At 43.8% G+C, this 20,202-nt stretch overlaps 1 protein-coding gene across 2 annotated transcripts in view; it reads left to right on the top strand.

Annotated features, from left to right (window-relative positions):
- Positions 1 to 20,202, top strand: part of DONSON (downstream neighbor of SON) — a 46,906-nt gene that overhangs the window by 14,617 nt on the left and 12,087 nt on the right. The window contains exons 3-7 of one of the 2 annotated variants that reach the window (XM_030199668.1): positions 810 to 988; positions 1,199 to 1,377; positions 7,035 to 7,155; positions 10,716 to 10,814; positions 14,779 to 14,983. In XM_030199668.1, coding sequence (XP_030055528.1) covers positions 810 to 988; positions 1,199 to 1,377; positions 7,035 to 7,155; positions 10,716 to 10,814; positions 14,779 to 14,983 — 783 coding nt within the window. The remainder of the gene's footprint in view (positions 1 to 809; positions 989 to 1,198; positions 1,378 to 7,034; positions 7,156 to 10,715; positions 10,815 to 14,778; positions 14,984 to 20,202) is intronic. The other variant, XM_030199669.1, reaches the window with a different exon arrangement.

The raw sequence follows: 20,202 nt of genomic DNA, 5'->3' as shown, positions 1-20,202 counted from the left end.
TGGAAGCACTGGGGACACTTCAGCCATTGGCAGGGGCGAACTATTTGAAGATTTGATGCTGAAGGCAGTTTTTCTTGTGACAATTTGTTTGAGAGAGGATTTATTGTCTTTGATATGGAAATATTGCATCTCTGCCGAATGCCCAGGACACCCAGTTTTTTTTCTCCCATCTGTTATAGAGGGCATAAACCCATGTGTCTGGAAGGACTCAAGAAAAGCAAATTGGCAGGTCAGGCCTAATTTCTCAATTTCTATCTCTGTTGGTAGTAAATAGTTGCCAAACAGCTAGACAGATGATAGAGGAGGAAGCTTATGTAATATTGGAGCTAATTTATTTAAGCTAATCAGCTTAAAGATGATGTAAATTTCTGATTGGTGAGATAGAGGCTTGACGAGCAAGTGTGAAGAAAGCTGTGGATAAACCATGGTCTCATGGGACTAAAGAGCGAACATGAAAATAAGATGCAATAGTTTAATCTCTCATTCCTACAAAATATTTCATTCCATTGGAAACAGAGTTGTAAGGGTTAGAATTTCCAACCTGTGTGAGAGGAGAATAGAATGTGTAGAATGACCTTATTGAATATTTGCATGAATGATTTGCTGTTTCTCAAGATTGTGTATATATTCTGGCCTGGAGAAGATGTAGTACAAGTACACACATATTAGAGCTGCATGTCACCTTATATGTTAGTTTTGTTTGTCTGCATCTGTTCACACTGAGTTTGGCTCCACTTTTCTCTAAACAACCTTGAAAATGGAATGTTCTTTCAGGAAATTGTAATACCTACTTTTCATTTTTGATGTAGGAGCCAAAATCGTCAACTGAACTTCGATGTGCGTTTCAGCAGAGTCTGGTATACTGGCTTCATCCTTCATTCCCTTGGCTGCAGCTGTTCCCGCGTATTGGAGCAGATAGGAAAATGACTGGAAAGACAAACCCATGGTCCTATGACGAAGCATTGCAGCAAATCTTAATGAGTGAATGGTGAGTAGATCATTTCATTTGTGTTTGTGCTTACTTTTGCCAAACATAATTACAGAATATCTTTGTGTAGTTATTCTGTAATTTCACCAAATAATATCCGTAATTAATGGAGTGTATCAACGTACTGCAGATTTCTTGTGAAGGGGAATGGTGAAAATACATTAGATTTGTGCTGAATTTTAGTTTAAAATAGTTTTTCATTACCTGCAGGGCTCTCAGTTTTACCTCGCTGTATAATCTGGTGAAGACCAAGCTGTGCCCCTATTTTTATATCTGTACCTATCAGTTCACCATCCTGTTTCGTGCACCTGGAATCGCTGGAAGTGATGTTGTTACAGCTGTTGTATCGCCTACAACCAGAGGTTTAAGAGAAGCCATGAGAAAGGAAGGTAACCTAACCTTTTTGTTAAAACTTCAATTGGTCATGTGTTAGTATTAGAACAGTAGTCAATAAGATTCTCTGTATACTCTTTTAAATTTCATTCTAGAGGTGAAAATCAAGGTATTACCTTGTGGCTCCAAATTGGAAATTGTGCTGGCAGAGTACTGTTGTGTGCACATTTTTAAATGCAGAATAGAAGATGGTACCTCACTTTTGTGCTTGCTTCTGTTACTCTCTCCACACCCCCATATGTCTCTGTTTATGGCTTAACGATTTCCTCCTTATCCCCTTCCTTATATTATAAATTTCCATTACGTCCCATGGATTAGTCCAGACAAATGGGTTATGACCACCCGCAAGCAGGTGGAGATGGAGAATACTGGCTTGGTTGCTAAGCGCAGGAGCTTATGAGGGACAACTCAGAGTACTCTCCAGCAGACAGGATAGCAGCTCCTCTGCGCTGTGGTGGCTTCTATGTGGCCTCTTGTCGTGCTTGCAGGTTCAGTTGAGTTTGGGGTTGAGAATATTCTGTGCCTCAGGTGTAAACCTAGTGGTCTAGGTACCTTCCTGCTCCTTCCGTTGCCACTTTCTACCTCTTTATCGCGGACTTTCCTTCTCTTAAAAAAAAAAGTCGCTGTGGTTCTTTTTGAGAGCACTTATGTTTGGGAATATTGTGGGGCTTCAGTATCTTGAAGGTCAAGAGACTGGCTGTTTTCTGTGAGTATATTTATTATTCTCTACGTCTGAACTATTAAGTCATGTGCATGCTGCGGGGGTAAGCTCTCAGCTACCGGTTTCTGCATGCTTTGCTTTACTTTTGTGGACATGCCACTTTTGCCTACTTTGGTCATTAGTGCTCAGTCTCTGGGAGTTCAATCCAGTCCCGCTCAGCGCCAGCGGCTCCTGTGCTCCTTGAGGCTTTGGCAGCCATTTTGTCAGCGGGTTCCTCACCTGTTGTCATGTCCCCGTTTTCACCTGAATTTGTTTTTATTACATCAGGCCTTTTATTAAAGTCTGTTCAAGCTGCCTCTCCTTCCTCTCACGTTGCTTTTGAGGAGCAACTTCTTAAGAAACAAAAACTTTGTTTTGGAGAATGTTCCTCCTCAGGACGCGGAGCTTTTATCTGTCTATTCTGACTGTTGTAGTTCAGCTGATGGCCCTGACTTGGACATTTCAGAGGCAGACGGGGGTGGTGATCCTACTGTAACTAGGCTGTTTTTGAGAGCAGTTTCGTCTGTTGATCACAAAATTTATGGAGGCTTTAAACATTTCTTCCCATCTTCTCCAGTCCTCTGGTCCTGCTCCATCTATTTATGTCTGGTACTAAGAGACCTCCTATATCTTTCCATATTCATGAGGCTATGCAGGAGCTTATTGTAGCTCACTGGAGACCCCTGATTCTAACCTCCGGGTGGTTCACACTATGTCCAAATTATATCCCCTTCTGCTGTCTGATTTAGAGCAGTTTGCTCTGCCTAAGGTGGATGCCCTTATTACGGCAGTTACTAAACGTACCACTATCCCTGTTGAAGGCGGCACTGCATTAAAGGATATGCTTGAGGCTTCCTTTCAACTAGCTGCGTTAAATTCTCAGGCAGCAATTTATTTTTCTTTTGTAGCCAGGGCTGCTTTATTGTGGATTCAACAATTGTCTACGTTGGACTCGCCTCCAGACCTTTCCACCTGTCCTAGAGGTGGGTTTGTCCTATTTGTCAAACACTGTTCATGATATTCTCCAAGTGTCAGCTAAGGGTATAGCCTCGGCCATTTCAGCATGACACTGGCTATAGTTGAGGCATTGAGCCGTTGATTTAGCATCCAAATCTTGTTTGGCAAAGTTGCCCTTTTGAGTGAAACTACTCTTTGATGTAGATTTGGAGATGATTGTTAAAGACCTGGGAGATTCCAAGATGCAGTGGCTACCAGACAAGGAGGCAAGAAGCCATTTCTGCTTCCTGAAGAACCTCTCCCTCTTCACAGCCCTAGCAATGATGGGGTCAAGGTTCACTCCTTGTACGTAGACATAGGCGCACGTCTTTCCCTCTTTCACAAGGAGTGGACCAGCCATTACTGCAGACCAGTGGGTCCTTGATATCATGCTCTATGGCTACAAGCTAGAATTTTCAAAACCACTCGCAGATCTTGTGGAAGCTCTGCAAAGAGTCGGGCAGTGCTACCTACCTTAGCATCTTTAAGGCAACTGGGGGCCATTCAGCCCATTCTTCCAGCAGAGAGGGGCATGGGTCGATTATTCCTTCTATTTTGTTGTCCCAAAGAAAGAAGACCTTTTTTCACCCTGCTCTGGATCTCATATGGGTGAACAAGTCTGTGCTGAGTGCTGCTGTTCCACATGGAGACTCTTCATTCTGACATAGCCTCGGTCCAACCAGGCGTGTTTCTCACCTCGGACCTCATGGAGGCTTATTTTCAAATCCCAATTTGGTCTCCTCACAGGACATTTCTCCAGTTTGCGATCCTCGGAGATCATTTTCAATTCAAGGCCATGCCTTTTGGCCTCGCCGTTGCATCTCAACCATGTTCAAAAAATTATGGTGGCGGTGACAGCCTTTCTTCTGCGGCAAGGGATACAGGTACATCCTTACACGTATGTTTGGCTAATTCGGGCACCTTCCTATCAGGAGAGCCTTCGCAGTACACAGACAGTTTTGTCTCTTCTTTCTGTGCTGGGTTGGGTGGTGAATTACAGCAAGTCTCATCTCACCCTCGCCCAGACCCTGGAGTTTCTGGGAGTGTGCTTCAGTACCTAGGCATGGAAGGTTTCTTGCCTCAGCATCATCAGCTCAAGCTCAAACATCAAATTCTTAGGCTTCTCTCTCCTTTTCCACGGGCGTAGGTTATGTTCAGGTTCTAGGGCGGCAACTTTGGATGTTCTGCCTTGGGCAAAGTTCCACATGCGTCCCCTACAGTTGTCCCTGTTGAGCCAGTGGTCTCGGGGACTTATGACCAGCTTGTGCCTTGGACACCTCAAGCTAGACGGAGTCTGACTTGGTGGCTTCTCCCTGCACACACTCAGGCGGGGTTGCCTTTATAGACTCCCAGTTGGTGTGTTCTCACCTCCGATGACAGTCTCTTCAGATGGGATAACCCATTATCTCCACCATTCTGCACAGGGCTGCTGATCTAGAGTAGAGGCTTCCTGGTCCATCAACAGATTGGAAATTCGAGCTGTCCGGAAAGCTCTGCTAGCCTTTGCGCCTCTTCTTTACAGGAGGCCGGTGCGTGTGCTCTCGGAGAATGTCACATCCGTGTACATCAACAGATGAGGAACAAAGAGTGTATCTCTAGCCCAGGAGGCACGTCTTCTTTTTCAGAGGGTGGAATTGAACATTCCAGTTTCAGCATCTCACATAGCGGGTTCACTAAACTGGCAAAAGGATTTCCTCAGCGGAGTGTCTCTGGACCCGAGGGAATGGAAACTGTCAAAGACTGCGTTTCGCCTCATTTCCACAAAGTGGGACCTTCCGGTTCTTGACCTCATGGCATCCAGACTCAATGTGAAAGTACACAGATTCTGCAGCCGCTTCAGGGAGAGACTCCCTAAGAATAGATGCAGCCTCCTTTACGTGTCTCCTCCACGGTCTCTCGTGGTAAGGATGTTGCACAGGATTGCACGTCATCCCGGGAAGGTCATTCTTGTAGCTCTGGACTGGCTGAGACGTCCTTGGTATGCAGACCTCATCCATCTTCAAATTGCTCCTCGGTTCACTCATCCTCCACAGTCTATTGCACCAAGGTCCAATACTTATTGAGGATCCCTCCTGCTTCGGTCTTATGGCCTAGCTCTTGAGAGGGTGCGATTAAAGAAGGGTTACGCAGAGAATGTTATTACTACCTTGCTGCAAGCCCAAAAGTGATCCACCACTTCTTATGCTAGAGTGTGGAGAACCTTTGAGAGCTGGACTGCACAGAATAGTATTTTTCCATTTTGTGCTTCCTTGTCTCAAATTTTATCCTTCCTTCAAAAAGTATTCAAAAAAGGCTTGGCTCTCAATTTGCTCAAGATTCAGGTGGCAGCGTTGGTGTGTCATAGAGGCAAGATACAGAATGCCTCATTGGCTGCTCACCCTGATATAGTGCAATTCCTCAAGGGATTCACTCATCGGTGTCCCCCTCTCCGCAATAATTGTCCTCAGTGGAATCTTCAAATGGTTCTTAAAGCGCTTCAGTCAGCCCCTTCATTTGGCAACTATCTAAGATCTTACTTTAAAGGCAGTATTTTTAGTTGCCATTTTGTCTGCACGGAGAGTTTCAGAGCTTCAAGTTCTCTTGCAGCAATCCCTTTCTCCACTTTTCTGACAGTTCAGTCCTTTTTGCCAACGAAAGTCTGACATGAAAAGGAGACACAATGTTTCTTCCTTTTTCCAGGGAGGTCTATTCTACAGAATATGCTTCCATGCGACTGTTGGATATGAAGTACTTCCTTATGCGCTATCTTACCACCACCACCAATTTCAGGCAGTCTGATCATCTTTTTGTCTTCTTTGCGGGATCCTAGAACGGTTTGCCAGCCTCCAGAGCGACAGTGGCTCGATGACTTAAGGAAGCTATTTATTTGGCTTACATTCTGAGGGGTAGATCTGCTCCCAAGCATGTCGAGGCTCATTCTACCAGGTCTTTGGCACAGTCTAGGGCAATTTTGTTGGCAGACATCTGTTGGTCAGTGACATGGTCTTCTTCTCATTCCTTTGTTAAGCATTACCGTTTGGATGTGTCTGCTCGAGCAGATGCGTCCTTTGGGGCCACAGTTCTCTCTACAGGGATATCGCAGTCCCTCCCTTCTTCAGGATTGCTTTTGTACATCCCATTTGTCTGGACTGATGCTTGGGACGTAATAAAAGGAAAAAATAGTTAATTACCAGATAATTTTCTTTCCTGTAGTCCCAAAGGATCAGTCCAGAGCCCACCCTTCTGTGATGATTTCTGTTTTTCCGGGTTCTGTGTAATTTCAGGTGTTTGTATTATTCTGATTCCTTTATTTCTAAAGCTTGAGTTTAGCCCTTGATTTCATAGTTCTTTATCTAGAGGCTAGAGGGATTTTTTTTTTTCTCTGGAAGTTACTCTCTCTCACTGCTTTATCGAAAACTGGCTTGGTTTCTAAGCGCAGGAGCTTATGTGGCACAACTCATTAGAGTTCTCTATCTCTACCTGCTGGCGGATGGTCATAACCCATTTGTCTGGACTGATCCTTATGGACTAAAGGAAAGAAAATTATTAGGTAATTAACTAAGTTTCCCATTTGTAACGTAGCTTCCCTTTGTGGTTCTCCCTTACTCTTTTATAGTTTATTCCTTTCTCCTTTTAATTTTATATTGTAAGCCACTTAGATACCTGATAATTTTGCAGTATATTAAATAAAGTTGAACCTTTTGAAGAGTGAAAAGTATTTTCAAATGGACTTTTTATGGTAATGGACATGTCATAGTTTAAAGTAAAACCCACAACTTTTAATAAAAGAGAAAAGGATGGAAAAAATGTGCAAGGATAAAGCCTTTGGAGAAATAGACCAAAGCAATTTGTGATTTGATGTTTTGAGAAGTGAAGCTGCTACTGCTGTTCGGGAATAAAAAAATAAATCTGTAATTACTGTATTGCCAAAGGCTCACAGATTTGAAAGATAACATCTGTTCCACCTTTCTTTTGTAGGCATTGAATTTAGTTTACCATTGGTAGATGGTGATAGGAATTTGAAACAAAAAGAATCTGAGTCTTCTGAACCTGAAACTACCAAGTATCATGAAATGGACTGTAGTGGCAATGGAGATGAGTATGTGCTCAAATAAGATAAGGACTAAGAATAAATCATATTCAAGGTTTTTGTTGTATCTTATGAGTTTGCCTTCCCTTGTTCACTTTATAGCTTCACAGGGCTGGAAAGCTGTTCTCTTCAGCTCCAAAGACACTGGAAACAGGAAAGGGAAAGCCTTTCTTTTGTATCTAGTGTGAATGGAGAGGCGTTCTGTGATTGGCATTTTAATGTCCAGTGAGGGTGGTATTCCTGAGAGAATAATCTGTTCAGAGAGACCTACCTGACTAATGTTGAAGCCAAAAGTTCACAGGGGCCCACGAGGTACATTTGGGAGAATTCTGCACAAGACAGGATTTGCACGGAATTCTCCTGCATAGAATTCTACATATGTTGTACAGAATTTGATAGTCTGCAGCCTGAAGAGGAGTTAGGGGGTCACAGTCAGGCCCATGATTGGAAGAGGCAGTTGAGGCCAGAAGAGGAAGAATGCAGCCAGGAAAAACAGCTGCTGCTAGGAGCGAAGGGAAGAGGAAGTGGAGGGAGCTAAGCCTGGGGAGGTGAAGAAAAAACAGCTATTAAGGAGGAGACAGAGTTTAAGTCTTGTGGGGGGAGACATAGCCTAGATATGGGGTGGGGAAGGGGACAACAATAAACTGAAGGGTGGCAAGATATGCTGGAGAGAACACAATAACAAATTGGAGGGGTCAGGCCTAAGGAGGTGGAGAGAGATTTGGGGAGTTCACATTCTTAGTGGGAAGGGGATGAGCCTTTCCTCCTCATCCCTCCAAGCCAGTCCAGGGGGGGTGTGGGTATACACTGTCCTGCCAGAGCTCCTAATTCAATGCCTTTACTCCCTTTAGGGGCCTTCTTTGGAGCCCTCTCTATTGGAGCCTCAGTCCCCCTCCCCTACACTTGGGGGTGGGGGGCTGTCTTTCAGTGCATGCATCTGGGAGCAAGACCAAGCATTAAAAAAAAAAAAAGTAGCTTGGAATGAGTCACTTATGGAGTCCCAGTGTGAAACTCTCTAAGTAAGCATAGGAGGATTAAGTGGAGTTGGTGTGACAGGAAACGCTGGTAGAGCCACGGAGTACAAGACTGCATAGGTCAAGCACAGCCAGCACTGTTCAGCCTGTGGCAGCCACTGTTTAGAAATACTGTCAAGTGGCCTACACATGCTGTGGTATGGCAGGAGTCCGTTGCCGTGACTGTAGGAGTTGACATAGTGGACAAGTGAGTCACGTGGGCTCAAAGCAAGTCATGGCCCCACTTTTCAATATAGGCCCCAATTCTTGTGGGATCTGCTGCTTCCATTTTGGAGTCTGCTACTCTGGAGAACACTTTGGGAGAAGGCTCTCCACTGTTAGCCACTACGGAGCTCCAGGGTAGTTTGAGCTGCTTAGTGCCATGGACAGGAGCCAGGAAGCAGCAGGGGTGGGTTCCCCCCAAATTTGTACTGTTGATGCGCCAAGCCTTTTGCTTAAAGAAGAGCCTGAGGGCAGGCGTTTTGACTGTAGGCTCAGAATGTTCCTCATAAGAAGGTGAAAGGATAACAGGACCAGGTCTGGAGGAATCCAGTCTCATAAACAGTAGGAACCAATATGATGTAAAACAGGTATTTATTATATGCATAAACCAGTGACCTAATGTAGCTTTGTTTCTGCAGTTACTTGTATTAACTTCTATGCTGACATTATGTTGGCAGGTAATTTCCAAACCTTGGCAACATCAGGTCACTGGTTTATGCAATAATAAATACTGTTTTGTGCCATACTAGTTTCTGTTCTATTAGACCATGTTCCTCCAGACCAAGTCCTGTTATCCTTTCAGTTTAGTGTGTTTCTGCCTCTCTTGATTTGCCAGACCCTCTCAGGAAAGGCCATTAATAGTGAAGAAGTTGCACTCCTCTGCTAAGAAAGACCTTGAAGACAGAGCTTCCTTAGGGTTAGCAGACTTCTTGGATCCTTTGTGATGGGGGGGTGGTAAAAAGACTCACCCCATTGTCCTCCACCTCTGGGTTATTCTGTCTCAGGATTCTTTTCTCTGTCAGAGCTCACCCGAGACTATACAGGGCCTCAGAGGTACTCTGTAAAAATACCCTGATCTCTCCACAGCTAGTCTGACAGTTGCAGTGCAATCTAAATTTGGCTGTTTGTCTTTTTTTTTTTTTTTTTTTTTTTTTTTGGGGGGGGGGGGTTCCATACACTGCTATAAATGTTTGGTGTACAAGAGGATTCTCTCGTTTTTACTTCCAATAGACTTTACTACAAAAAATTTTAACAACCATAAAATTTTTTGCATATAGTGCATTTATCATTGTAAGTCTTTTCCTCTATAATTATGTATTAAGGTCATTTACCAAATTGTTCTCATTCTTTGTTCTCAATATAAAACACTCATGCCTAATTTACACAAAAAAACCTGCCTGTATCTAGAGTACTAATACAAATATATCCCTTCAACATGTTAGTACAAAGGAATATTTAGTAAAGTAATACCACATTGCCAAATATTTAAAATGATCTTTCATATGGGAAGCACAAAATAAGATTATACTCTTTTAAGTGGGGCCTCAAGAACCCTGGGCAAATGGTTTCCCCCTTCTTGGAAACTTTCCAGCACCACCTCTCTTTGGGGTGCTGTCCCGAATCTTCCGTAGAGTGCGCTATGCTGGTCTATTTTTACTAAGATGTAGTAATTGCAAAATTAGCACATTAGCCATCTCCTCTTCAATCTGTTCAAAATTCTGCTGCACGACTAATATTCCGCCAGTGTCGTTATGCTCATATTAGCCCTATCCTCAAGTCACTTCACTGGCTTCCTATCCGTTTCTGCATACAGTTCAAACTCCTCTTATTGACCTATAAGTGCATTCACTCTGCAGCTCCTCAGTACCTCTCCACTCTCATCTCTCCTTACATTCCTCCCCGGGAACTCCGTTCACTGGGTAAATCTCTCTCATCTGCACCCTTCTCCTCCACTGCTAACTCCAGACTCCGTTCCTTTTATCTTGCTGCACCATATGCCTGGTATAGACTTCCTGAGCCGGTACGTCAAGCTCCATCTCTGGCCGTCTTCAAATCTAAGCTAAAAGCCCACCTTTTTGATGCAGCTTTTAACTCCTAACCCTTATTCACTTGTTCAGAACCCTTATTTTATCATCCTCACTTTAATATTCCCTTATCTCTTGTTTGTCCTGTTTGTCTGTCCTAATTAGATTGTAAGCTCTGTTGAGCAGGGACTGTCTCTTCATGTTCAAGTGTACAGCGCTGCGTACGTCTAGTAGCGCTTTAGAAATAAGTAGTAGTAAGATACGTTCAGACCAAACTTACATATGTTCTGTCAGTCAGATCTTATCTCTAGTAAGATCTATTGAGATCTAGTACATTGTTACATTTTAGACTCAACACATTTCAAGAAAAAAAAACATTGTTATATTTTAGGGTTATAACAGTTGTAGTTGGGGAGTATTGGGGTGCTGTATACATTATCCCTCATTCTCCAACATGTATTTTCTGAATAGATGAGTTTCTTAATAGGTTATTGTATATAAACTAAACTTTTTCCCCCCCTTTTCATAGGAGGCACATAGAAAGTGATGAAGAGGAAGGTTTTTCTTGGCTTGAAGAAATGGGAGTTCGAGATAAAATTAAAAAGCCAGATACAATTTCCCTTAAACTGTATCCTTTAAAATTGCTGATCTAAAATGGCTCAAGTTCTTGGCAGGTAAGATTCAGTATAAAAAAGCACAAAATCATTAATTTCAAGGTGCAAAAAATAGAAGGGAGCAATATACAGTAGGGGATGAGTTCTTCTGTGTAGTGACTTAAGGAGAGAGACCTTGTGTCTGAGTGTGATCTCAAGGGGAGGGGGGAAGATGAAAAGGCAGTTTCCTGGACTTAAAGGGATTTTAAGGTGCAAAGGAAGAAGCATAACAATAAAAAAGGTGACAGTGTCTCCTGCACGGGTTGTGGGTTAGCCCTTTAGAATATCTTGTCCAGTTCTGGAGGGCCATAGTCTCCTAAAGCACATATGTTGGACATGGTCCAAAGAAAGGCTGTACAAATGATGCAAGGTATAAAGTAAAACAATCACAAAAGAAACTTCATTAAATATGTGCACAGTGTCGCAAAGAATTCTGTTCTGTTTCAAACATACATACAGTACTTCTCATCAATTCTCATATCCAATTTTTATCCGGAGGAAAAAAACCTCAGAATTTGCAGGTATCTTAAAAGTTTATCCTGCCGCTGTCGATCAGCTCAAAAAAAACCTCAACATTTTTAATTTAATTGTTTTTCTTAAAATATAGATATCTAAATAAATACCCCCCTGTTTACTAAAGCTTAGCTCGAGTTATCTGCAGCAGGGCCCATTTTATACCTCTCGCCTTGACTACTGCAACTTACTCCTCACCGGCCTCCCACTTAGCCATCTATCCCCCCTTCAATCTGTTCAGAACTCTGCTGCATGTCTTATATTCCGCCAGAACCGATATACTCATATCACCCCTCTCCTCAGGTCACTTCACTGGCTTCCAATCAGATACCGCATTCAGTTCAAGCTTCTCCTTCTTACCTACAAATGCACTCAGTCTGCTGCCCCTCACTACCTCTCTACCCTCATCTCCCCTTACGTTCCCGCCCAAAATCTCCGTTCACAGGACAAATCCCTCCTCTCAGTACCCTTCTCCACCACCGCCAACTCCAGGCTCCGCTCATTCTGCCTCGCCTCACCCTATGCCTGGAACAACCTTCCTGAGCCCTTACGCCAAGCCCCCTCCCTGCCCACCTCTTCAATGCTGCTTTTGGCACCTAACTCTCACCTTTCAGGAACTCCAGACTGCCCCAATTTGACTGCCCCTATCGGACTGACTGTTCACTTGTCCTTTAGATTGTAAGCTCTTTGAGCAGGGACTGTCCTTTATGTTAAATTGTACAGCGCTGCGTAACCCTAGAAGCGCTTTAGAAATGTTAAGTAGTTTTTATTGCCTCTGCCATATGTTCCTCAACCGCTGCTTCAGGGGGTAAATTACTTTAATTCCAAAGTGCTTTCTGAGTTGAATCAAATCTTACTGAGCACCAACATCGGGGTTTATGTGACAGGCAATAAGCTAAGTCCTTGTTTTATACATATATATTTTTGATTAAGAAAAACGATTAAAAATAATTAAACATTTTGCAGGTTTTTTTGAGCCAATGATAGACTGCAGCAGATTAAACTTTTGATACCTGTATAATTCTGAGACTTTTTCCTCCATATAAAAATTAGATATGAGTTGATGAAAAGTATGTGTTTGAAATGGAATTGAATTATTTACAACACTGTACACATATTTAGTGAAGTTTATTTTGTGATTGTTTAATATATACTTCACCTCTTGTTTAGGGTTTTGAGGTATAAAGTAAAATACATAAGAGATCACGTGTAACATGGTCCCCTCTCCTCCAAGAAACAGGGGGACTATGATGGATCATTCAAATACCTCTAATGGATAAATTCAAACGAAGCAAACCTTGTTTTAGGGGAAAGAATGTGCTAAAACAAGACATCACAATTTTGCAACTTCTGATAGGAAGAAGGAAGTAGATGAGTAATATTCACCCACAAATTAGTGGATGTATTTAGCAACTTCCCAGTGTAGGTAATAGAATTAAAATGTACAACAGAATTGAAGGTAAGAATGGGTTAGTACAGAGGATCTCCACTTGTGAATAAGTGAGAGGAAAGCCAGAGAATTATTTGCTAGGAAACAGAATTAAGCAGACACTGACATTACTTAAGGTATAATGGGGTTTCTCCATGGACAGCAGAATAATCAGCCACAAACAGTAGAAGTCCTCTTGACAGTGGCGAGTCACATCTGATCTTCCAGAACCTAGAAAATCCTAGACATCTTTCTCAGTATGTTCAAGTTTTCCTGCTTCTGTCACTGGTCTGTTTCAGATGGTTTCAGCCAGAAGGTAGAGGTAAGAGTGAATGTGTACTGATCTTAGTGTCCAATGAGAATCCCTGTTACAGGTGAGTAACCTTGCTTTCTCCATAGGCAAGCAGGATATATAGTCAACCACATATAGGTAGTAGTAGTCTGAATGTTGATTAGTAATCCTTGTAACTGCTATTGCTGTAGTAGGTTGAAGCAAGTCTGGTAAAATAAGGTTTGGAAGGTGCTGTAAACTAAAAATGAATTCCTTGGCATCGCTCCAACCAGTCCTGATGTGTGGGTATATGTATTCCTAGCACCAGATGGAGATGAAGAACTATTGGCTTTCAGACAATGCTATAAATATCCTTGCAGTCGAAGCCTGCCAGTAGTTCTCAGTCTCCAGCAGATGGTAGACATGGGATCCTGTGCAGTCTAGGACTGGTTGGAGTAGGTAGAGATGTTTTTGGGACTCCTATTTAAAAGGAAATAAAGGAGTGGAATAGGTTTAATTAAAACAAAAAATCAAGAGAAACGCTCCTTTGGGTTGACCTGGTCCCTCTCCCCAAGCTACTTTGGAGTTGCATCCACAGGATAGAACAGGTTTGTGCCTCTGCTTTCCTTCCATGAGGGGGAGGAGAACCTTGAGAGCCTGCTAGAATGGCAGGCAGCAGCAAGCACCTGGGTTTTCATTTAATAAAAAGAAAAGAGTAGAGCCCAGTAGTTCTCGCATGGGCCTGTCCTGTCCAGTAGAGGCTGGTAATTCAGTGCAGCGGTGGGGGTCGGATTCCCTCACACTGCTCATGATGATTGTCGTTATTATGTTTTATTATTGAAAACTTATAGTCCACTCTTCCAACTGTTCAAAGCATACACTTTCATTTGGGACTATAAATGATAAAAACAAATTTTCAAAAAACACAAGAAAAGAGTAGCCAGCTATATCAGCATTAACTTCTAACAAGGGTCATTCCTTTTCTCATTTCATCATCTGTACAATGGAACACAGTAGCTTACCATGACTATATTAACAACATAATTCTACTACTAATCATCACTACTGTAGAACGCTTGCTGAAACAAAAACATTTTTAAATGCTTTCTATAATCCAATGCCTTCTTTCTTAGATATGTTGGCAAAACATTTAACAGTAAAGGTACTGCAACAGAAAATATTAGTGCTCTAGATTCATATATCTGGGCATACTATACTGTAAGTTTGCAGCAACCATCAAGCATTGATTTGCAAATCATAATGATTGTGAAGGTCAATATATGCTCAACAGTGAAGCTAGAGAGAGCATAACTTCATTACTCAAAGCCTTTTCCAAAAGCAATAATAATTTAAATCCAAGTCAGTATTTAATTGGCAACCAATGCAAAGATTTTAGTAAAGGTGTCACTGCAGCCACTTTACTGTTGAAGCAGTTTACAGCTATACAGCAGACAGGGGGGAGCGGGGAGGGGAGTAGTGGACACAGGAGCAGTTGCATGAGCTCAGAGAGGTTTCCAGGCTTTCTGAACTCGGAGAGAGCAGATCTGAGCTGACCTTTTTCTGGTTGTGTGTGGCTGATTGATTTATCTTGCTGTCCACAGAGAACGCCTGTTGTAGGTAACTTTGCTTTTTCTGATGTTTAAATGAGAAATCACTACTTTTTTGTATAATATCTGGGGTGTTTTGTGTAAGTTCTAAGTTTTGTGTTGTGCCTTAACTTAAAAAGAAACAGTCGTAAAGAAAAAAATGAAGTGAAATTAGATCATAAGCCAGAGTCACTTGTACTGGTGAAGGGCACAAACACATTTACGTTGCTGAATTTCTTAATAAACTGCAAGAGTTTAGTGGCAGCTACAGGACCTCAAGCAGGACTCCCACCGACTCTACTCTCCCCGGTAGCTTTTCGAGGAGCCACAATGCAAACGCTTAAGGTATGGTGCATGCACTTGGTCTGTTCATATGATTTAAAATTAGGGTCTTTAGATTAAGCCTCAGTAAGTCCCATGCAGCAATGCCAATGAAGTCCACTGAAAGTGAATGGCCTTCGTTGGCATTACTGGGCCGGGAATCACTAGTGGGGTTTGGTAAAAGAGACCCTTTTCCTTTTCATCCTAACCAGATTGGTCCAGAATGTATGGGCTATTCCTGTCAGTCAGCAGAAGAGCTGTGAGCCCTGCTTTGTTAGAGGAGCCATGCAGCCACAGCTTAACAATATTCTCCATTTCCAGCAGGTAACAAGCATTCTGTGTAGCTCTGGACTAGGCTGCTGAGGTAGCTCCTGGGCCCAGCTAGAGCTGGTCACTCTAATGTTGACGTGGACAAAGAAGAACTGGGTTCTTCACCTCAGGGAGATCCCTGGAATAATCCAAGTCCTTCCCTTGTTTTACCAGCCACACACATCAGGGGTTAGTTTGGTCCCCTCATTTTCTTAAAAAAAACAAACACAGTTTATATATAGAGGTGAACAATCAAGGCAGTGTTCAATAATAAATGTCAACAGTCTTGAACTACAGTTCCAGTAGGAAAGAAAGGAGAAAACTAATTATTTCTGTGTATATGGCTTGCATTTTCCCACACAGAACCTCAGAGGTATTCTTAGGCACCTGAGGATGTTTAATGATGAGGGAATTTCTGAATCTCCCCCCCCCCCCCCCCCACCACCACCACCACTCCCTGGGATTGAATCATTGTACCTCATGGTGTATTCAAAATTTTGGTTTAGGGTGCTGGGACAGCACCAGACTTTTTACTGCCGCTATTTCAATATTCACAGAGCAGTGAGGGATGCCTTGACATGCTTTGTGTCCAGCTTAAAGAGTTTCAGGTGCTCTGGGCATAGCTGCTGCTTTGTGCCCTTGCTGTCTTTCAAGCCAGGAATGGCTTGGCTGCCTTCCCACACTCTGTTCTGCTCTTTGTTAGGCCACACGGGCTGTGTTGGGGAGGAGGGAACCATCAAAAAGGAAGCTCCAATTCTGTTATAAATTGAGGCCATAACGGAAACTCCATCTGACCCAGTGTAGCACTGTTGGGGCTAGATGGAGCAGTGCTTCGGGGCAGTGTAGTGCCTGCTGCTGCTACAGATTTGAAACAGTCCAGCCCAGTACCAGAGTATTCCAGAGGGTATGTTTCTGTAAAGCATATCGCTTCTGCACCCTTGGCAGCTAAGGCAGGTTTTCTCCACAGGGACACTGGTTGTGCAGGGACCAAATACTTCACCTTGGACCTCCAGGAAGGTCTCTCACTTAGTTGCTGAGCAGCCTATTCTCCATGTTGCAGAGAGGGCTTCATGGGAACAGCAGCAAGTCTGTGGGTTTTCTCCCGAATTTGTCGTCCTCTTCCATAAAGCATTCCCTGTATGTTAGTCACAAAGGTTTCTGGTTTCTTAAGCACTCGTAGACTGTGCAGGATTTTTAGATGTCCTTTCTTTGGTTTAAAGGCCAAGAATGGATTTGACTAATGACTCTGAGGTTTTAGCTCTGATTTCTAGGAATGTTGCAGCAAATCACTGCATTATTATGAGTGAGTCAGAGAAAGGACATTGCTTAATTGATCCCTTAGAGGAGGGAGAGATTTTGGTGGTGAATGGAAATGACCCCACAGTTGTACAGATTTTTAAGAGGAAAAAGTTAGGGGGATGATTTCCCAAGATTTGGAAGACTTCAGTATTGTGGAACCTACAGCACAAGAGCCTGATACTTCTGGAGATTCCCATCCTTGAGGGGATTTATAAGCCTGTTAAAGCATTTCCGATTCATCAAACCATTCAAACTCATAGCAGAGTGGGATGCACTGGAAGCAGGCCTTCGCATTGGAAGAGCCATGGATAAGTAAAATCTTCTTCCTGAGAAGAATAAGTTGGTTGCTGAAGGTGGATACTTTGACGACAATCACCAAGAAGACTATCATCACAGTGCTGCAAAGGACATTCAAGATTGTAATTTAGTCTGTACTGAAGCAGGCCTTTGAAGTGGCAACTATAGGTCTTCAGGTGGCAATTTATACTGGATTCAATGGGCAGGGGACATGCTGGAGGACAAAGACAGTAGAGAAATGGCCCACCTGGGATTGCCTTTGTTGCTGATGCCTTGTATGATCTTATCAGAACTTTGCCAAGTCTGTGGCAGTCTGTTTATGCCAGGAGGTTCTTGTGATTGCTTAATTGGTCAGCTGATACATCTCAAGATGCGTCTCAGGAGATTCTCTTATAGAGAGGACTTACTGTTTTGGTGACCATTTAGAAATGATTGTCAAAGTTGTCAGAGAGGCATGACTGCAGATGCTGCTGGAAGACAGACCCAGAAGTGCTGCATTGCAAGCTTGAACACATTTCAGGGATGTGAGGTGATATAGGCTTGGAAGGTCTTCTGGTTCACAGTGATCTTGCATGCAAAACAGGTCTTTATCCTTTTGTTTCAACCATAGGAAAATGGTCCCAAGATCAAAAGACCATGGGAGGGGCCCACAATAAAAGCTTGTAGATTTAAGGTAAATCGTGCCAAACGAATCTCATTGAATTTTTTGACTGGGTGACCGGAGAATTGAATCATGGATGTGCTATAGATGTTATCTACTTGATTTCAGGAAAGCTTTTGACACAGTTCCCCTCAGGAGGCTCTTGAATAAACTGGACAGGCTGAAGATAGGACCCAACGTGGTGAACTGGTTGACGGACAGACGCCAGAGGGTGGTGCTAAATGGAATTTGCTCGGATGAGGGAAAGGTGAGTAGTGGAGTGCCTCAGGGATCGGTGCTGGGGCCGATTCTGTTCAATATATTTGTGAGTGATATTGCCAAAGGGTTAGAAGGAAAAGTTTGCCCTTTTCGGATGATACTAAAATTTGTAACAGAGTGGACACCCAGGAGGGAATGGAAAACATGAAAAAGGATCTGCAGAAGCTAGAAGAATGGTCTAACGTTTTGTAATTAAAATTCAATACGAAGAAATGCAAAGTGATGCACTTAGTAGAAATCCACGGGAGACGTATGTGTTAGGCGGTGAGAGTCTGATATGTACGGACGAGGAGAGGGATCTTGGGGTGACAGTATCTGAGGATCTGAAGGCAACGAAACAGTGTGACAAGGCGGTGGCCATAGCTAGAAGGTTGCTAGGCTGTATAGAGAGAGGTGTGACCAGCAAAAGAAAGGAGGTGTTGATGCCTCTGTATAAGTTGTTGGTGAGGCCCCACCTGGAGTATTGTGTTCAGTTTTGGAGGCCGTATCTTGCTAAGGATGTAAAAAGAATTGAAGCGGTGCAAAGAAAAGCTACAAGAATGGTATGGGATTTGCGTTACAAGATGTATGAGGAGAGACTTGCTGACCTGAACATATACCCTGGAGGAAAGGAGAAACAGGGGTGATATGATACAGACGTTCGAATATTTGAAAAGTATAAATTCGCAGATGAACCTTTTCCGTAGATGGGAAGGCGGTAGAACTAGAGGACATGAAATGAGATTGAAGGGGGGCAGACTCAAGAAAAATGTCAGGAAGTATTTTTTCACGGAGAGAGTGGTGGATACTTTGAATGTCCTCCCACGGGAGGTGGTGGAGAGGAAAACGGTAACGGAATTTAAAATGCGTGGGTCCTTGGAAGCTTAGCAGAGATTGGGTGGCAGAGCCGGTGGGGGAGGCGGGACTAGTGGTTGGGAGGCGAGGCTAGTGCTGGGCAGACTTCTACGGTTTGTGCCCTGAAAATGGCAGATACAAATCAAGGTCAGGTATATACATAAAGTAGCACAGGGGGTCACGTGATGCAGTGAGCGGCAGAGGACGTGTCTCATTCTAGCTGCTCAGAGCCTCGCTCGAAATTCAAGTTTTTCGGCTGTCTCCACTCTTGGGAATAGCTCCCACTGCACAATAACATCTTCCTTAGCGCATGGACAAATATATCACGAGATCCTTGATGGCTCAAGCGGCGAAAACTGGGAAAAAAAAAGGAGGACAAAGCAAGGGTTAGCGAAGCCAATATGGCGACGGTTTCGCCGGCACCTTCTCCTCCCCGCCCGAACACGGAGGCGCTCATCCCGGAACTCACGGAAGCGGTTGTGCGGGCCTTAGCTCCTCAATTCGACCAATTATCAGCGCAAATAGCGGGAATAACAGCGGTGACTTCAGAACTTTCACGATGCACGGGTGAGTTGGAGGCCCGAGTGGCTGAGGTGGAGGAGGGGCACCAAGAACACGCCGGCGAGCTGGAGCGATTGTCCCGCCTGGTACATGACTATGCAGAAAGAATGGAAGATTTGGAGAACCGCTCCAGGCGGGACAACCTTCGTTTTGTGGGCTTTGCAGAATCTTTGTCAGACGCCAACTTAAAATCCACACTAGAAACCTGGCTACAGGCGACCTTTCCTGAAGCGGGAGAGGGGAGGCCGATCCGACTTGAACGAGTTCACCGAGTGGGCCCTAGGCCAGTGAGGGAGCCGCGCCCTAGGGTTGTCATCGCAAAATTCCATGACTACTCGCAAAAGGCAGCCATCTTACGAACATACAAAGGTTGCAGAGATACCATTAAATATGATGGCGCCCTCATTCGTATTTTCCAAGATTACTCGGCGGCCCTGGCGGCACAGCGGCGGGCGTTCTCGACAGTCTGTACCCGCCTGGTGGATAAGAAGTACAGATTTATGTTACAATATCCAGCTACTCTAAAAATCATGGAGAATGGTGTTTGGAAAGCTTTCACCAAACCAGAGGCAGCCGCAGAGTGGCTGAATAAGCAAGCTATGGGACCAGCGGATTGAATAGTGCACTTCAGCTGCGGTTTCGTGATGACATGTTGATGAACGCATAAAAGCCGGTTGGATTACACCAGTCGAGAATGACGAGTTACTGTTGGAACTTTGTTGAGTAGTTGGAAAACTGGTTTAAACACTCGGGCTTTCTCTGGAGAATTGGCACAATATTTGAGACTGGAGGCACTCAGAGGATGGCGAGACAAGGCCAAGACTAGAACACTAACAGGTGTAAACCAGAGACACTTGCTCCTCTCGGGCGCACTGTGTGCCTACCGGGTTATACCGGAGGCGTGGGGGCCCGGGGAGGAGGGGTCTGCTGCCCAGATTGCCGAGTGGTTGGAGAGGGCGGAGGAAGGTTCGAATACTGTTTCATGTTAACTATGTTTGACTGAGAGCGAGGCTTTACTGGCACC

Source organism: Microcaecilia unicolor, chromosome 4, assembly GCF_901765095.1.
Source record: "Microcaecilia unicolor chromosome 4, aMicUni1.1, whole genome shotgun sequence".
NCBI classification, from domain to species: domain Eukaryota; kingdom Metazoa; phylum Chordata; class Amphibia; order Gymnophiona; family Siphonopidae; genus Microcaecilia; species Microcaecilia unicolor.
Note: the sequence above shows the minus strand (reverse complement) of the source record. Positions and strands in the feature narration are given on the sequence as shown.